The sequence below is a fragment of the Ranitomeya variabilis genome, chromosome 2 (genome assembly GCF_051348905.1).
Source record: "Ranitomeya variabilis isolate aRanVar5 chromosome 2, aRanVar5.hap1, whole genome shotgun sequence".
NCBI lineage: Eukaryota > Metazoa > Chordata > Amphibia > Anura > Dendrobatidae > Ranitomeya > Ranitomeya variabilis.
Genome location: NC_135233.1, coordinates 173,109,928 through 173,129,567, shown reverse-complemented (window position 1 = coordinate 173,129,567; position 19,640 = coordinate 173,109,928). Strand labels below are relative to the sequence as shown.

At 44.1% G+C, this 19,640-nt stretch overlaps 1 protein-coding gene across 2 annotated transcripts in view; it reads right to left on the bottom strand.

The window, feature by feature from the left end:
• LOC143804781 (pecanex-like protein 2) overlaps positions 1 to 19,640 on the bottom strand; it is a 1,087,275-nt gene that overhangs the window by 570,929 nt on the left and 496,706 nt on the right. For both annotated transcript variants that reach the window (XM_077283212.1, XM_077283213.1), the window contains exon 13: positions 16,373 to 16,483. In XM_077283212.1, coding sequence (XP_077139327.1) covers positions 16,373 to 16,483 — 111 coding nt within the window. The remainder of the gene's footprint in view (positions 1 to 16,372; positions 16,484 to 19,640) is intronic.

The following is a 19,640-nucleotide window of genomic DNA, read 5'->3' as shown; positions in this document are numbered from 1 at the left end:
AGAGGAAAACACAAACGTAGAGATGAACTAGATTCAGCAAAGTGAGGCCCAATAGTCTAGATAGCAGAAAATAGATAGTGGACTATGCGGTTAGCAGAAAACCCTACAAAACATCCACGCTGAACATTCAAGAACCCCCACACCGACTGACGGTGTGGAGGGAGAATATCAGCCCCCTAGAGCTTCCAGCGAGTCAAAAATCAAATGTAAAGCAAGCTGGACAAAAACACTGAATAATGCAAACGATCCAAATTGTACAAAACAGACTTAGCTTTTCTTGCATGAGGCAGACTGAAAGGAATCCGGAGGAGACCAAATAGGTCTGGATACAACGATGCCAGGCAAGAGACTGAGTCCAGAGGAGACTCAAATAGGAAACACCCGCTGCTTAACGACACAGCTGGAGCTCAGGCCTGCAACAAGACATACCTAACACAATACCGTTAGTGACCACCAGAGGGAGCCCAGAAACACAGTTCACAACAGTACCCCCCCCCTTGAGGAGGGGTCACCGAACCCTCACCAAGACCCCCAGGGCGATCAGGATGAGCAGCGTGAAAAGCATGGAGGCGACAACCCAGGAATTATCCTCCTGACCATAGCCCTTCCACTTAACTAAATACTGGAGTTTCCGTCTAGAGATACGAGAATCCAGAATCTTCTCCACCACGTACTCCAACTCGCCCTCAACCAAAACCGGGGCAGGAGGCTCAACAGCAGGAACCATAGGCACCATGTACCGCCGCAACAAGGACCTATGGAACACATTATGAATAGCAAAAGACGCTGGAAGGTCCAAGCGAAAAGACACCGGGTTAAGGATTTCCAAAATCTTATAAGGACCGATAAAGCGAGGCTTGAACTTAGGAGAGGAAACTTTCAAAGGAACATGCCGAGAAGACAACCAAACCAAATCCCCAACACGAAGTCGGGAACCCACACCGCGGCGGCGGTTGGCAAACCGCTGGGCCTTGTCTTGTGACAATTTCAAATTGTCCACCACATGGTTCCAAATCCGCTGCAACCTATCCACCACAGAATCAACCCCAGGACAGTCAGAAGGTTCAACCTGACCCGAGGAGAAATGAGGATGAAAACCAGAGTTGCAGAAAAAGGGGGAAACCAAGGTGGCAGAACTAGCCCGATTATTAAGGGCAAACTCGGCCAGTGGCAAAAAGGTAACCCAGTCTTCCTGATCAGCAGAAACAAAACATCTCAAATAAGTCTCTAACGTCTGATTAGTTCGCTCAGTCTGGCCATTAGTCTGAGGATGAAAAGCCGACGAAAAAGACAAATCAATACCCATCTTAGCACAAAAGGATCGCCAGAATCTGGACACAAACTGGGATCCTCTGTCAGATACAATATTCTCAGGGATGCCATGCAAACGAACCACATTCTGAAAGAACAAAGGAACCAAATCAGAGGAGGAAGGCAACTTAGGCAAGGGCACCAAATGGACCATTTTAGAAAAACGATCGCACACCACCCAGATGACAGACATCTTCCGAGACACCGGAAGATCCGAAATGAAATCCATGGAAATGTGCGTCCAAGGCCTCTTTGGGATAGGCAAGGGCAAAAGCAACCCGCTGGCACGAGAACAGCAAGGCTTAGCCCGAGCACAAATCCCACAGGACTGCACAAAAGAACGCACATCCCGCGACAAGGAAGGCCACCAAAAGGACCTGGCCACCAAATCTCTGGTACCGAAAATCCCAGGATGTCCCGCCAACACCGAAGAATGAACCTCAGAAATAACTCTGTTGGTCCATCCATCAGGGACAAACAATCTCTCTGGTGGACAACGATCAGGCCTATCAGCCTGAAATTTTTGCAGCCCTCGTCGCAAATCTGGGGAAATGGCAGACAAAATTACTCCCTCTCTGAGAATACCAGCCGGCTCAGAGACTCCCGGAGAATCAGGCACAAAACTCCTAGAAAGTGCATCAGCCTTCACGTTCTTCGAACCAGGCAGGTACGAGACCACAAAGTCAAAACGGGAGAAAAACAACGACCAACGGGCCTGTCTAGGATTCAGGCGCTTGGCAGACTCGAGGTAAATCAGATTTTTATGATCAGTCAAGACCACCACACGATGTCTAGCTCCCTCGAGCCAATGTCGCCACTCCTCAAATGCCCACTTCATGGCCAACAACTCCCGATTACCAACATCGTAGTTCCGCTCAGCAGGCGAAAATTTCCTTGAAAAGAAGGCGCATGGCTTCATCACAGAGCCATCAGAACTTTTTTGCGACAAAACAGCCCCTGCACCAATTTCAGAAGCATCAACTTCAACCTGGAAGGGAAGAGAGACATCCGGCTGGCACAAGACTGGCGCCGAAGTAAACCGATGCTTCAGCTCCCGAAAGGCCTCCACAGCCGCAAGAGACCAATTCGCAACATCAGAACCCTTCTTGGTCATATCCGTCAAAGGTTTAACCACGCTGGAGAAATTAGCGATAAAACGACGGTAAAAATTAGCAAAGCCCAAGAACTTCTGCAGGCTCTTAACAGACGTGGGCTGAGTCCAGTCATGAATGGCACGGACCTTAACTGGGTCCATCTCCACAGTAGAAGGGGAAAAAATAAAACCCAAAAAAGAAACCTTCTGTACCCCAAAGATACATTTTGAGCCCTTCACAAATAGAGCATTCTCCCGCAAAACCTGAAACACCATCCTGACCTGGTTCACATGGGACTCCCAATCATCCGAAAAAAACAAAATATCATCCAGATAAATAATCATAAATTTATCCAGATATTTCCGGAAGATGTCATGCATGAAGGACTGAAACACAGAAGGAGCATTAGATAATCCGAAAGGCATCACCAGGTACTCAAAATGACCCTCAGGCGTATTAAATGCCGTTTTCCATTCATCTCCCTGCTTTATGCGCACAAGGTTATACGCACCACGAAGATCTATCTTGGTGAACCAACTGGATCCCTTAATCCGAGCAAACAAATCAGACAACAATGGCAAAGGATACTGAAATTTAACAGTGATCTTATTCAGAAGACGATAATCAATACAAGGTCTCAGAGACCCGTCTTTCTTGCCCACAAAAAAGAATCCTGCACCAAGAGGGGACGAGGATGGGCGAATATGTCCCTTCTCCAAAGACTCCTTTATATAACTCCGCATCGCGGCATGCTCTGGCACAGATAAATTAAAGAGTCGTCCCTTAGGAAACTTACTACCAGGAATCAAATCTATAGCACAATCACAGTCCCTATGAGGAGGAAGGGCACTGGACCTGGCCTCATTAAATACATCCTGAAAGTCTGACAAAAACTCAGGGATCTCAGAAGGAGTAGAAGAAGCAATAGACACCAATGGAGAATCGCCATGAATCCCCTGACACCCCCAACTAGACACAGTCATAGCTTTCCAATCTAAAACTGGATTATGGGCCTGTAACCATGGCAGACCCAAAACGACAACATCAGGCATTTTATGCAGTACCAAAAAACGAATCACCTCCTGATGTACAGGAGTCATGCACATGGTCACCTGCGTCCAATACTGAGGTTTATTCTCTGCCAATGGCGTAGAATCAATTCCTCTAAGAGGAATAGGATTTTCCAAAGGCTCCAGGACAAAACCGCAGCGCTTGGCAAACGACAAATCCATCAGACTTAAAGCAGCACCAGAATCCACAAAAGCCATAACTGAGTAAGAAGATAATGAACAAATTAAAGTCACAGACAAAATAAACTTAGCCTGAAAAGTACCAATGGCGACAGGATTAACTTTTTTCTTTAAACGTTTAGAGCATGCTGAGATAACATGTGTTGAATCACCACAGTAGAAACACAACCCATTTTGACGTCTATGATTTTGTCGCTCGGCTCTGGTCAGAATTCTGTCACATTGCATAGAATCAGGTGACCGTTCAGACAGCACCGCCAAAGGATTATCAGATTTGCGCTCCCGCAAACGTCGATCAATTTGAATGGCTAGAGCCATTGAGTCATTTAGACCTGTAGGGATAGGAAACCCCACCATCACATCTTTAATGGCTTCAGAAAGACCATTTCTGAAATTTGCGGCCAGTGCACACTCATTCCATTGAGTAAGCACGGACCATTTCCGAAATTTTTGGCAATATACCTTAGCTTCGTCCTGACCCTGAGAGATAACCAGCAACATTTTTTCAGCCTGATTTTCAAGATTAGGCTCCTCATAAAGCAAACCAAGCGCCAGAAAAAACGCATCAACATTCACCAATGCAGGATCTCCTGGCGCCAGAGAGAAGGCCCAATCCTGAGGGTCGCCGCGCAAGAAGGAAATAACAATCTTAACTTGCTGAGCAGAATCACCAGAGGAACGAGGTTTCAGAGACAGAAACAATTTACAATTATTCCTAAAATTCAGGAATTTAGATCTATCTCCAAAAAACGGCTCAGGAATAGGTATTTTTGGTTCAGACATAGGGCTATGGATAACAAAATCCTGAATGCTTTGCACCCTAGCAGCAAGCTGATCCACACTAGAAGTCAGAGTCTGGACATTCATATCTGCAGCAGAGTTTCAGCCACTCAGAGAAAAAGGGGATGGAAGAAGCTAGGCAAACTGCAGCAAAAAAAAAAAAACAAAACAAAAAAAACTCAGAACTTCTTTTTAATCCCGCTTCTGCGATGCATTAAACATTTTCTTTTGGCCTGGCATTCTGTTATGATCCCAATGGCAGAGGATCTCTGATATTCCGGCAAGATAGCAAAAATATAAATACTGCTCTAGGGAGGTGGAAACTGGGCTAACCGCATACCTGATCCTGACACAAACAACTAAAAGTAGCCGGTGAACGTGCCTACGTTGGTTCTAGACGTCTCGAGCCAGCCGGAGAACTGACTACCCCTAGAGGGAAAAAATAAGACCTCGCTTGCCTCCAGAGAAATTGAACCCCAAAGATATAGAAAGCCCCCAACAAATAATAACGGTGAGGCAAGAGGAAAACACAAACGTAGAGATGAACTAGATTCAGCAAAGTGAGGCCCAATAGTCTAGATAGCAGAAAATAGATAGTGGACTATGCGGTTAGCAGAAAACCCTACAAAACATCCACGCTGAACATTCAAGAACCCCCACACCGACTGACGGTGTGGAGGGAGAATATCAGCCCCCTAGAGCTTCCAGCGAGTCAAAAATCAAATGTAAAGCAAGCTGGACAAAAACACTGAATAATGCAAACGATCCAAATTGTACAAAACAGACTTAGCTTTTCTTGCATGAGGCAGACTGAAAGGAATCCGGAGGAGACCAAATAGGTCTGGATACAACGATGCCAGGCAAGAGACTGAGTCCAGAGGAGACTCAAATAGGAAACACCTGCTGCTTAACGACACAGCTGGAGCTCAGGCCTGCAACAAGACATACCTAACACAATACCGTTAGTGACCACCAGAGGGAGCCCAGAAACACAGTTCACAACAGAGGTGTATGCAGCGGAGCTGAATGTGTACGAGGTGTACGGAGCGTAGCCGTGGGTGTATGAGGTGTACGGAGCGAAGCCGTGTGTGTATGAGGTGTATGGAGCAGAGCCGTGTGTGTATGAGGTGTATGGAGCGGAGCTGAATGTGTACGAGGTGTACGGAGCGGAGCCGTGTGTATATGAGGTGTATAGAGCGGAGCCGTGTGTGTACGAGGTGTATGGAGCAGAGCCGTGTGTGTATGAGATGTGCGGAGCCTTGTGTGTATGAGGTGCACGGAGCGGAGCTAAATGTGTATGAGGTGTACGGAGCGGAGCCGTGTGTGTACGAGGTGTACGGAGCAGAGCCATGTGTGTACGAGGTGTATGGAGCGGAGCCGTGTGTGTACGAGGTGTATGGAGTGCAGCTGAATGTGTACGAGGTGTATGGAGCAGAGCCGTGTGTATGAGGTGTATGGAGCAGAGCCGTGTGTGTACGAGGTGTATGGAGCGGAGCCGTGTGTGTATGAGGTGTATGGAGCGGAGCTGAATGTGTACGAGGTGTATGGAGTGGAGCCGTGTGTGCGAGGTGTATGGAGCGGAGCCGTGTGTGCACGAGGTGTACGGAGAGGAGCCAAATGTGTACGATGTGTACGGAGTGGAGCCGCGTGCGTACGAGGTGTATGGAGCGGAGCCGTTTGTGTAAGAGGTGCATGGAGCGGAGCCGTGTGTGTACGAGGTGTATGGAGTGGAGCTGAATGTGTACGAGGTGTATGGAGCGGAGCCGTGTGTGTACAAGGTGTATGGAGCGGAGCTGAATGTGTATGAGGTGTATGGAGCGGAGCCATGTGTGTACGAGGTGTATGGAGCGGAGCCGTGTATGTACAAGGTGTATGGAGTGGAGCTGAATGTGTACGAGGTGTATGGAGCGGAGCCGTGTGTGTATGAGGTGTATGGAGCGGAGCTGAATGTGTATGAGGTGTATGGAGCGGAGCCGTGTGTGTACGAGGTGTATGGAGCGGAGCCGTGTGTGTATGAGGTGTATGGAGCGGAGCTGCATGTGTACGAGGTGTATGGAGCGGAGCCGTGTGTGTACGAGGTGTACGGAGTGGAGCCATGTGTGTACGAGGTGTATGGAGCGGAGCCTTGTGTGTCTGAGGTGTACGGAGCAGAGCTAAATGTGTACGAAGTGTACGGAGCGGAGCCGCGTGTGTACGAGGTGTACTGAGTGGAGCCACGTGTGTATGAGGTGTATGGAGCGGAGCGCGTGTGTACAGAGTGGAGCCGTGTGTGCAAAGTGTACAGAGCGCAGCAGCGTGTGTAGGAGTAGCTATGTGTGGCCATTATATGGTACGAAGTATCATGTGCGACCAATATACAGTATGGAGCATCATGTGCGGTCATTATACCGTTAGTGACCACCAGAGGGAGCCCAGAAACACAGTTCACAACAGAGGTGTATGCAGCGGAGCTGAATGTGTACGAGGTGTACGGAGCGTAGCCGTGGGTGTATGAGGTGTACGGAGCGAAGCCGTGTGTGTATGAGGTGTATGGAGCAGAGCCGTGTGTGTATGAGGTGTATGGAGCGGAGCTGAATGTGTACGAGGTGTACGGAGCGGAGCCGTGTGTATATGAGGTGTATAGAGCGGAGCCGTGTGTGTACGAGGTGTATGGAGCAGAGCCGTGTGTGTATGAGATGTGCGGAGCCTTGTGTGTATGAGGTGCACGGAGCGGAGCTAAATGTGTATGAGGTGTACGGAGCGGAGCCGTGTGTGTACGAGGTGTACGGAGCAGAGCCATGTGTGTACGAGGTGTATGGAGCGGAGCCGTGTGTGTACGAGGTGTATGGAGTGCAGCTGAATGTGTACGAGGTGTATGGAGCAGAGCCGTGTGTATGAGGTGTATGGAGCAGAGCCGTGTGTGTACGAGGTGTATGGAGCGGAGCCGTGTGTGTATGAGGTGTATGGAGCGGAGCTGAATGTGTACGAGGTGTATGGAGTGGAGCCGTGTGTGCGAGGTGTATGGAGCGGAGCCGTGTGTGCACGAGGTGTACGGAGAGGAGCCAAATGTGTACGATGTGTACGGAGTGGAGCCGCGTGCGTACGAGGTGTATGGAGCGGAGCCGTTTGTGTAAGAGGTGCATGGAGCGGAGCCGTGTGTGTACGAGGTGTATGGAGTGGAGCTGAATGTGTACGAGGTGTATGGAGCGGAGCCGTGTGTGTACAAGGTGTATGGAGCGGAGCTGAATGTGTATGAGGTGTATGGAGCGGAGCCATGTGTGTACGAGGTGTATGGAGCGGAGCCGTGTATGTACAAGGTGTATGGAGTGGAGCTGAATGTGTACGAGGTGTATGGAGCGGAGCCGTGTGTGTATGAGGTGTATGGAGCGGAGCTGAATGTGTATGAGGTGTATGGAGCGGAGCCGTGTGTGTACGAGGTGTATGGAGCGGAGCCGTGTGTGTATGAGGTGTATGGAGCGGAGCTGCATGTGTACGAGGTGTATGGAGCGGAGCCGTGTGTGTACGAGGTGTACGGAGTGGAGCCATGTGTGTACGAGGTGTATGGAGCGGAGCCTTGTGTGTCTGAGGTGTACGGAGCAGAGCTAAATGTGTACGAAGTGTACGGAGCGGAGCCGCGTGTGTACGAGGTGTACTGAGTGGAGCCACGTGTGTATGAGGTGTATGGAGCGGAGCGCGTGTGTACAGAGTGGAGCCGTGTGTGCAAAGTGTACAGAGCGCAGCAGCGTGTGTAGGAGTAGCTATGTGTGGCCATTATATGGTACGAAGTATCATGTGCGACCAATATACAGTATGGAGCATCATGTGCGGTCATTATGCAGTATGGAGCATCATGTGTGGTCATTATACAGAATGGAGCATCATGTGGGGCCATTATACAGTATGGAGCATCATGTGCGGTCATTATACAGTATGGAGCATCATGTGCGGTCATTATACAGTATGGAGCATCATGTGCGGTCATTAAACAATATGGAGCATCATGTGTGGCCATTATACGGTATGGAGCACTGTGTGGCCATATTTTTTTGTTTATAATTATTGTATATGAAACAGTGTGATCAGCAGTGCTAAATGGGTGTGGTTGGGACGTGGATATGGGTGTGACTAATTATGAATGGGTGTGGTCAGAGGCGTGGCCTAAAATTTGCAGCGGCGCGCGTTGATAAATGGCTGGGATTTGTTTGCCTGCCTCCGTATCCAAGATGAGGAGCAGACAGGACCAGCGCAGACTCAGCATTCATAGACTCAAATATAGAACGACAGCGAGGGTGCAGTTCAAGACTTGGTTTATTTAACCCCTTAACGACCGCCGATACGCCTTTTAACGTTGGCAGTTAAGGGTACTTAAACCACAGCGCCATTCATTAATAGCGCTGTGGAAAAAGTGTATAGCGCCCCCCCAGAGTCAGATTTTCTCCAGGGTCTTGGCTGCCGGGCGTAGCAGAGACCCCAAAGAACATGATCCAGGTCAGTTTTTACCTACCCCCGGGTTGCGATCTCCCCCAAGCGCTTCACAGAAGTTTATAACGTAGAGCCGTGAAAATAAAAAATCTTATTTTTTCCATAAAAATGATGTTTTCGCCCCCAAATTATTATTTTCACAAGGGTAACAGGAGAAATTTGACCACCAAAATGTTGTGCAATTTGTCCTGAGTATGCTGATACACCATATGTGGTGGTAAACCACTGTTTGGGCGTATGGCAGAGCTCGGAAGGGAAGGAGTGCCGTTTGACTTTTTCAATGCAGAATTGGCTGGAATTGAGATCGGACGCCATGTCGCATTTGGAGAACCCCTGATGTGCCAAGGCAGTGGAAACCCCCACAATTTACACCATTTTGAAAACTAGACCCCTTAAGGAACCTATGTAGATGTGTAGTGAGCACTTTGAACCCCCAAGTGCTTCACAGAAGTTTATAACGCAGAGCCATGAAAAAAAATATTTTAATCTCCACAAAAATGATTTTTTTAGCCCACAATTTTTTATTTAAACAAGGGTAACAGGAGAAATTGGACCCCACAAGTTGTTGTCTAGTTTGTCCTGAGTACGCTGATACCCCATATGTGGGGGGGGACCACTGTTTGGGCACACATTGTGGCTCAGAATGGAAGAAGTGATGTTTTAAAATGCAGACTTAGATGGAATGGTCTGCAGGTGTCACGTTGCATTTGCAGAGCCCCTTATGTACCTAAACCGTAGAAACCCCCCACAAGTGACCCCATATTGGAAACTAGACCCCCCAAGGAACTTATTTAGATGTGTTGTGAGAACTTTGAACCCCCAAGTGTTTCACTACAGTTTATAACGCAGAGCCGTGAAAATAAAAAATCCTTTTTTTTTTCCACAAAAATTATTTTTTAGCCCCCAGTTTTGTATTTTTCCAAGGGAAACAGGAGAAATTGGACCCCAAAAGTTGTTGTCCAATATGTCCTGAGTACGCTGATACCCCATATGTTGGGGTAAACCCCTGTTTGTGCGCACGGGAGAACTCGGAAGGGAAGGAGCACTGTTTCACTTTTTCAGCGCAGAATAGGCTGGAATTGAGATCGGACGCAATGTCGCATTTGGAGAGCCCCTGATGTGCCTAAACAGTGGAAACCCCCCAATTATAACTGAAACCCTAATCCAAACACACCCCTAACCCTAATCTCAACTGTAACCCTAACCACACCCCTAACCCTGACACACCCCTAACCCTAATCCCAACACTATTCCCAACTGTAAATGTAATCCAAACCCTAAACCTAACTTTAGCCCCAACCCTAACTTTAGCCCCAACCCTAACTTTAGCCCCAACCCTAACCCTAGCCCCAACCCTAACCCTAGCCCTAACCCTAGCCATAACCCTAGCCCTAACCCTAGCCCTAACCCTAACCTTAGCCCTAACCCTAGCCCTAACCTTAGCCCTAACCCTAACCCTAACCCTAATGGGAAAATGGAAATAAATACATTTTTTTAGTTTTTTAATTTTTTGTAACTAAGGGGGTGATGAAGGGGGGGTTTGATTTACTATTTATAGCGGGTTTTCTAGTGGATTTTTATGATTGGCAGCCGTCACACACTAAAAGACGCTTTTTATTGCAAAAAATGTTTTTTGCGTTACCACATTTTGAGTGCTATAATTTTTCCATATTTTGGTCCACAGAGTCATGTGAGGTCTTGTTTTTTGCGGGACGAGTTGAAGTTTTTATTGGTAACATTATCAGGCACATGACATTTTTTGATCGCTTTTTATTCTGATTTTTGTGAGGCAGAATGACCAAAAACAAGCTATTCATGAATTTCTTTTGGGGGGGCGCGCTTATACCGTTTCGCGTTTGGTAAAATAGATAAAGCAGTTTTATTCTTCGGGTCAGTACGATTACAGCGATACCTCATTTATATCATTTTTTTATGTTTTGGCGCTTTTATACGGTAAAAACTATTTTATAGAAAAAATAATTATTTTTGCATCGCTTTATTCTGAGGACTATAACTTTTTTATTTTTTCGCTGATGATGCTGTATGGTGGCTCGTTTTTTGCGGGACAAGATGACGTTTTCAGCGGTACCATGGTTATTTATTTCTGTCTTTTTGATCGCATGTTATTCCACTTTTTGTTCGGCTGTATGATAATAATGCGTTGTTTTTTGCCTCGTTTTTTTTTTTTTTTTTTACGGTGTTCACTGAAGGGGTTAACTAGTGGGACAGTTTTATAGGTCGGGTCATTACGGCTATACTAAATATGTGTACTTTTATTGTTTTTTTTATTTTTATTTAGCTAAAGGAATGTATTTATTGGAACAATATATTTTTTTTATTATTATTTATTTACATAGTTACATAGTTATTAAGGTTGAAGGAAGACTGTAAGTCCATCTAGTTCAACCCATAGCCTAACCTAACATGCCCTAACATGTTGATCCAGGGGAAGGCAAAAAAACCCCATGTGGCAAAGAGTAACTCCACCATGGGGAAAAAAATTCCTTCCCGACTCCACATACGGCAATCAGACTAGTTCCCTGGATCAACGCCTTATCAAGGAATCTAGTGTATATACCTTTTAACATTATACTTTTCCAGAAAGGTATCCAGTCCCCTCTTAAATTTAATTAATGAATCACTCATTACAACATCATACGGCAGAGAGTTCCATAGTCTCACTGCTCTTACAGTAAAGAATCCGCGTCTGTTATTATGCTTAAACCTTCTTTCCTCCAGACGTAGAGGATGCCCCCTTGTCCCTGTCTCAGGTCTATGATTAAAAAGATCACCAGAAAGGTCTTTGCACTGTCCCCTCATATATTTATACATTAAAATAAGATCACCCCTTAGTCTTCGTTTTTCCAAACTAAATAGCCCCAATTGTAATAACCTATCTTGGTATTGCAGACCCCCCAGTCCTCTAATAACCTTGGTCGCTCTTCTCTGCACCCGCTCCAGTTCAGCTATGTCTTTCTTATACACCGGAGACCAGAACTGTGCACAGTATTCTAAGTGTGGTCGAACTAGTGACTTGTATAGAGGTAAAATTATGTTCTCCTCATGAGCATCTATGCCTCTTATAATACATCCCATTATTTTATTTGCCTTTGTAGCAGCTGCCTGACACTGGCCACTGAATATGAGTTTGTCATCCACCCATACACCCAGGTCTTTTTCATTGACGGTTTTGCCAAGAGTTTTAGAATTAAGCACACAGTTATACATCTTATTACTTCTACCCAAGTGCATGACCTTACATTTATCCCCATTAAAGCTCATTTGCCATTTATCAGCCCAAGCTTCTAGTTTACATAAATCATCCTGTAATATAAAATTGTCCTCCCCTGTATTGATTACCCTGCAGAGTTTAGTATCATCTGCAAATATTGAAATTCTACTCTGAATGCCCCCTACAAGGTCATTAATAAATATGTTAAAAAGAAGAGGGCCCAATACTGACCCCTGTGGTACCCCACTGCTATCCGTGACCCAGTCCGAGTGTGCTCCATTAATAACCACCCTTTGTTTCCTATCCCTGAGCCAGCTCTCAACCCACTTACACATATTTTCCCCTATCCCCATTACTCTCATTTTATGTAACAACCTTTTGTGTGGCACCGTATCAAAAGCTTTGGAAAAGTCCATATATACTACGTCCACTGGGTTCCCTTGGTCCAGTCCGGAACTTACCTCTTCATAGAAGCTGATCAAATTAGTCTGACATGAACGGTCCCTAGTAAACCCGTGCTGATACTGGGTCATGAGGTTATTCCTCTTCAGATACTCCAGCATAGCATCCCTTAGAATGCCCTCCAGGATTTTACCCACAGTAGAGGTTAAGCTTACTGGCCTATAATTACCGAGTTCAGTTTTTGCCCCTTTTTTGAATATTGGCACCACATTTGCTATACGCCAGTCCTGTGGTACAGACCCTGTTATTATGGAGTCTTTAAAGATTAAAAATAATGGTCTATCAATGACTGTACTTAGTTCCTGCAGTACTCGGGGGTGTATCCCATCCGGGCCCGGAGATTTATCAATTTTAGTTATTTTTAGACGCCGCTGTACTTCCTGCTGGGTTAAGCAGGTGACATTTAATGGGGAATTTTTATCACTAGTCATTTTGTCTGCCATGGGATTTTCTTTTGTAAATACTGATGAAAAAAAGTCATTTAGCATATTGGCTTTTTCCTCATCCTCATCCACCATTTCACCCAGACTATTTTTAAGGGGGCCAACACTGTCATTTTTTAGTTTCTTACTATTTATATAGTTAAAGAATATTTTGGGATTATTTTTACTCTCTCTGGCAATGAGTCTCTCTGTCTCAATCTTTGCTGCCTTGATTTGCTTTTTACAGAATTTATTTAATTTTCTGTATTTATTTAATGCCTCCTCACTACCTACTTCCTTTAATTCTCTAAATGCTTTCTTTTTGTCCCTTATTGCGCCCCTTACAGCTCTATTTAGCCATATTGGTTTCCTCCTATTTCTAGTATGTTTATTCCCATATGGTATATATATATATATATAAATATATATATATATTTAAGAATTTTTTTTTTTTTTTACACATGTAATTTTTCTTTTTTTACATTTTTACTTTGCCCCAGGGGGGGGACATCACAGTAAAGTGACAGATCGCCGATCTGACACTTTGCTGTGCACTGTGTCAGATCGGCGATCACACATCGCCATGTACCGATCGTCTCAGGGAAGTCCGCAGGGAGCCCCCTTCCTGCGCGATGCTTCCCTATACCACCGGCACACTGCGATCATGTTTGATCGCAGTGTGCCGGGGGTTAATGTGCCGGGGGCGGTCCGTGACCACTCCTGGCACATAGTGCCGGATGTCAGCTGCGATAGTCAGCTGACGCCCGGCTGCAATCAGCCACGCTCCCCCATGAGCGCAGCCGATCGCGCTGGATGTACTATTCCGTCCTTGGGAAGTAGGGCCCACCCCACATGGACGGAATAGTACGTCCGATGACAGAAAGGGGTTAAGGGCGGAAAAATTCAAAGTTTGAAAATTGCAAAATTTTAAATTTTTTACCATATTTCCATTTTTTCATAAATAAACGCAAGTAATATAGAAGAAATTTTACCGCTACCATGAAGTACAATATGTCATGAAAAAACAATCTCGGAATCAGCAAAATCCGTTAAAGCGTTCCAGAATTATAACTTCATAAATTGACAGTGGTCAGAATTGTAAAAATTGGCCTGGTCATTAAGCTGCAAATTGGCTCCGTCACTAAGGAGTTAAACCCGGATACTGAAGTAATAATTGTCCATACAATACTGTAACTTTCTCTGAAGCTGCTGACGTCGGTTGCTGCTGGTTATTAAAAACTTTAAAAGCCATTGGTCCCTGTCTCACAGCAACTCTGTCAATGAAATGGCTGCCAAGAACAAGCAACCCATCTACTGCAATGCATGGCTTGAACCAACTTAATTGAAACACAAACCAGAGCGAACGGTAAACCAATACTGACCAGCAGATGACAATGTAGCAAGGGAATACATTTAGCAGGTGAACAAATGTAGAACATATTTTCTAAGATATGTAAACTGAACAGCTAAGTACCGTATATACTCAAGTATAAGCCGACCCGAGTATAAGCCGACCCCACTAATTTTGCCACAAAAAACTGGGAAAACTTAATAACTCGAGTATAAGCCTAGGGTGGAAAATGCAGCAGCTACCGGTAAATGTCAAAAGTAAAAATAGATACCAAGAAAAGTAAAATTAATTGAGACATCAGTAGGTTAAGTGCTTTTGAATATCCATATTGAATCAGGAGCCCCATATAATGCTCCATAAAGGTTAATAATGGCCCCATAAGATGCTCCATAGACACATTTGCCCAATATAATGCTGCACAAATATTGATTATGGCCCCATAAGATGCTCCATAAAGTTTATGATGGGCCCCATAAGATGCTCCATACAGACACTTGCCCCATATAGTGCTGCACAAACGTTAATTATGGCCCCATAAGATGCTCCATATAGACACTTGCCCCATATAATGCTCCACAAATGTTAGTTATGGCCCCAAAAGATGCTCCATAAAGATATTTGCGCAATATAGTGCTGCACAAACGTTGATTATGGCCCCATAAGATGCTCCATACAGACACTTGCTCCATTTGCTGTTGCTGCAATAAAAAAAAATCACCTACTCACCTCTCATCGCTCAGGCCCCCGGCACTTTCAATATTCACCTCTCCTGGTTCCGGGCGCTGCTCCATCTTCAGCGTCTTTTGCACTGACGTTCAGGCAGAGGGCGCGCACTAACCACGTCATTGCGCCCTCTGACCTGAGCGTCACTGCAGAAGATGCTGAAGACAGAGCGGTGCCGGAACGAGGAGCAGGTGAATATCGCGCAGCGCTGCGCTCCACCTCCCCATTATACTCACCTGCTCCTGGCGCGGTGCAGTCCCTTGTTCCCCGGCGCCGCTGCTTCTTCCTGTATTGAGCGGTCTCCGTTACCGCTCATTACAGTAATGAATATGCGGCTCCACCCCAATGGGAGGTGGAGCCGCATATTCATTACTGTAATGAGTGGTACCATGTGACCGCTCAGTACAGGAAGAAGCTGGCGCGCCAGGGAAGCAGGGACCTGCAGGGACCGCACCAGGAGTAGGTGAGTATTATTAGACAGCCCCCGCTCCCCCTCCCCTGCCGACCCCTGGGTATGACTCGAGTATAAGCCGAGAGGGGGACTTTCAACCCCAAAAAATGGGCTGAAAATCTCGGCTTATACTCGAGTATGTACGGTAATAATTATATCTGGGGAAACAGCACAGTAACTACAAAATACATGGAGCTGTACCCCAATGATATGATACTGATTGGCTATTAATCATTTCAGAATACTCCTTTTGCCAGTGTTTGAACAAAGATTCAAAAAATGCATATCTGTAGTTAAGGGGTAAGTTTTCTGGAGAGTGACATGCCAGGCCTGGCACACCAGTATGAGGAGACTTAAACGCCTTGAATGCTCCTCTTGGAAATTAAATATGCAAACTGCCTTTTCAGAGAGGAAGAGAGCTTAAACTCTAGTGCTACCTATTGGAAGTACAAATCCTACAAGTCAATATTGACCCTTTAACGAGCCTTGCAATATAACTAAGAATAGAATCCAAAATCAGAATATCAATTTGTAGACACAGTGTTTCAAGGTTTTGTCCCTCGTCATTGCAATGTATGAAATATGATTTGGCTGGGTGAGGCGATAAGATGGGGATCTAAGGGGTAAGGTTTCTCCTTGTGGGGAGTGACATGCCAGGTCTGGCACTCCAGTATATGCTTGTATACTAGAGTTGTGTTGAGAATTTAATTCATACACTCAGTCAATCTGTCATTATACAAGTTATAAATAGGTACTAAAACATATTAATATATATATATATATATATATATATATATATATATATATATATATATATACAGTATGATAAACTTACCAGTACCACCAAACAAGAGGATGTCAATCTGCTCCAGGAAATACACACAAAATGTATTCACTTGGGGAAAGAGGCCCAAAAGTGATATGATGGGAAAACAACTCACGAACACTGAAAATCAAACAATAATACAAAGTAAATAACAGTGTTTTTGGTCTTCAATAAATCTTTTATCTACATATTTTATCTGCATTTGGACAGAGACCAGAACATGAGTAGTCAGTTGACACAAAGGTAGTAATTTGTGAATACTTTACTTATTGACTGAAGATTTAACCTGACTGAGGATAAGAAGTATAAAAAACTATTGCAAAGCATACTAATTGAAGTTTATGTGTTGGTACAAAACTAATGAAAGACAAAAGAATGAAGGTCTACTATAGGAATTATCTGAGCTGTCATTTGTGACAAAATAAAAATGTGAGGCTATTTAGGGGGACACTGAATTAAAATTGGGACATATTTTATAATTATATTATCACCACAGGTGATTTTTCAAAAGATCAAGCTCTCTGTGACATTTACAAATGATGCCAACATATATTTCACTAAACATCCTTCAAAAAGCACTCCACATCCCAATAAAAGTGATAAAAATAATGATAATCACAGCTTGGACACATGGACCCCACAAAAAATGCAAACATTTTTGTGATATCTCTCACTAAGACATTAGCGGTAGTTTTTGTCATTTATTAGGTAGAGCCTATGAATCAAAATAGTTTGGGCTGTGTTAACAAAATACAGTTGTTAATACCTACCTAGTGATTTTGATATGCCTTGGTTCGTAACTACCAATGGGTATACCATTGGCCCTTCATTTCACTATACAGCAGACCTGAGCAAAGTATGAACCCCCATCACGCGTCTTGATTCCACCAGTATCTGCATCCTAAGGATGCATATATTGTTAAATACGATGGTGAAAGAGGGAGATACGTCTTCCACCATTCAGCCTGTGTGTCTGAGATTCAGTACACCAGAAGCAATAATGTGAGTAGTTTTTAGTACTTTGTTTTAAATTATTAATATTTGGGGGAAATTATGGGATATCATACAGTGTATAGGGAGCTGTGGAGGCGTCATACTTTGTGTGCAGGCCATCATACTATGTAGGGCTGTGTGGGCCATCATACGGTGTGGGGGAGGGATTTGGGCAAACTGTGTATATGAAATGCTGTGGAGACCATTATACAGTGTCTAGGGAGATGTAGGGAAATCATACTGTGTTTGGGAGCTGTGGTGGTTCACACTGTGTGTGGATGGCTATGGGGACTTCATACTGTGTGTGCGGTGCTGAAGGAGCATCAGTCGTAGGGGGCAACTGAAGGCATCATACTGTGTGGGGGCATCATACTGACTGTGTATGGTGAGCTATTGGTCAACAGATGCATAACAGGTGCAGAGTGATTTACTGCTATTTTTAAACATTGTAAAAAGCAGTACACTCTATGGTTTTGATTAGCTGCTACAGATAAGAGTACATAGCACAATAAATCCTATCATGAGATTTATCAGCAGTAGTAGGTAGTCAATATTCTTAATTCTTCTTAATACTAAGTGATAACATTAACCCCCAGTGAGCATTAAAATGGCGGTCGTTAAGGGTTCTCATTCCGGATCTCCGTTTCAGGAATAAGAAAATACACTGTGTTCCAAATTATTATGCAAATTGAATTTAAATGTCATAAAGATTTAATTGTTTTGTTTTTCAAATAAACTCTTGCATGGTATTGTGTCTCAGGGCTCAATGGATAACTGAAATCAATCTTAAACACATGTGATAATTAGTTTTCCAGGTGATTCTAATTAAAGGAAAACTACTTAAAAATGATGTTCCACATTATTAAGCAGGCCACAGGTTTCAAGCAATATGGGAAATAAAAAGGATCTCTCTGCTGCTGAATAGCATTAAATAGTGCAATGCCTTGGACAAGGTATGAAAACATTAGATATTTCATGAAAACTTAAGAGTGATCATCATACTGTGAAGAGATTTGTGACTGAAACAGAGCACAGACAGAGTTCATGCAGATAAAGGCATAATGAGGAAGGTTTCTGCCAGAAATATTCATTGGATTAAGAGAGCAGCTGCCAAAATACCATTACAAAGCAGCAAACAGTTATTTGAAAACTAATAAACAGGAGAAACAAGAGTCAAAAATAGCCAAAAAGTTACAAACTCACATTATTTATTGAAAATTCTGTCACTAATTTTCACATAGAGCATTCATAATATTACCATGTAGTATATAGTAGATAGTTAAAAAATATTGTGATTACATCCATGGATACAAACAATGATCCAAGTTCACAGAACGGGACAATAGTGAATACAGCAGAAACTAGAGATATTTACAGGTAGGCAGCAAATGTGCTGCTAACACATAAACGCTAATGTCTCAGATATATAGCGATCCAGCCAAGTAATACAGTCACATTAGTGGTACTAATAAAATCGCCATATATCTCTGTACAGAAAGTACAATATGTAAAGTCTAATAATGGAATTATTTACCCATATGTACAAAAGGTCCCATCTGGATCCTGGTCACATACCCCAACGCGCGTTTCGCATGCAATTGTTACTGCTTCCTCTAGTTTCTGCTGTATTCACTATTGTCCCGTTCTGTGAATTTGGATCATTGTTTGTATCCACGGATGTAGTCACAATATTTTTTAACTATCTACTATATACTACATGGTAATATTATGAATGCTCTATGTGAAAATTAGTGACAGAATTTTCAATAAATAATGTGAGTTTGTAACTTTTTGGCTATTTTTGACTCTTGTTTCTCCTGTTTATTAGTATTGCAAGTTGAGTCGCCATCTATATGCATATGGTATAATTTATAACTGATGTTCATTTTTGTAAACAGTTATTTGAAGCTGCTGGTACCTCTGGAGTCCCTCGTACCTCAAGGTGTAGGATCCTTCAAAGGCCTGCTGTGGTGCATAAACCTACTATTCGGCCACCCCTAAACAGTGTTCATAAGCAGAAACGGTTGCAGTGGGCCCAGACATACATGAAAACTAATTTTCAAACAGTCTTGTTTACTGATGAGTGTCGAGCAACCCTGGATGGTCCAGATGAATGGAGTAGTGGATGGTTGGTGAATGGCCACCATGTCCCATCATCATGTCGACATCAGCAAGGAGGTGGAGGAGTCATGTTTTGGACCGGAAACATGGGGAAACAGCTGGTAGGGCCCTTTAAGGTTCCTGAAGGTGTGAAAATGACCTCTGCAAAGTATATAGAGTTTCT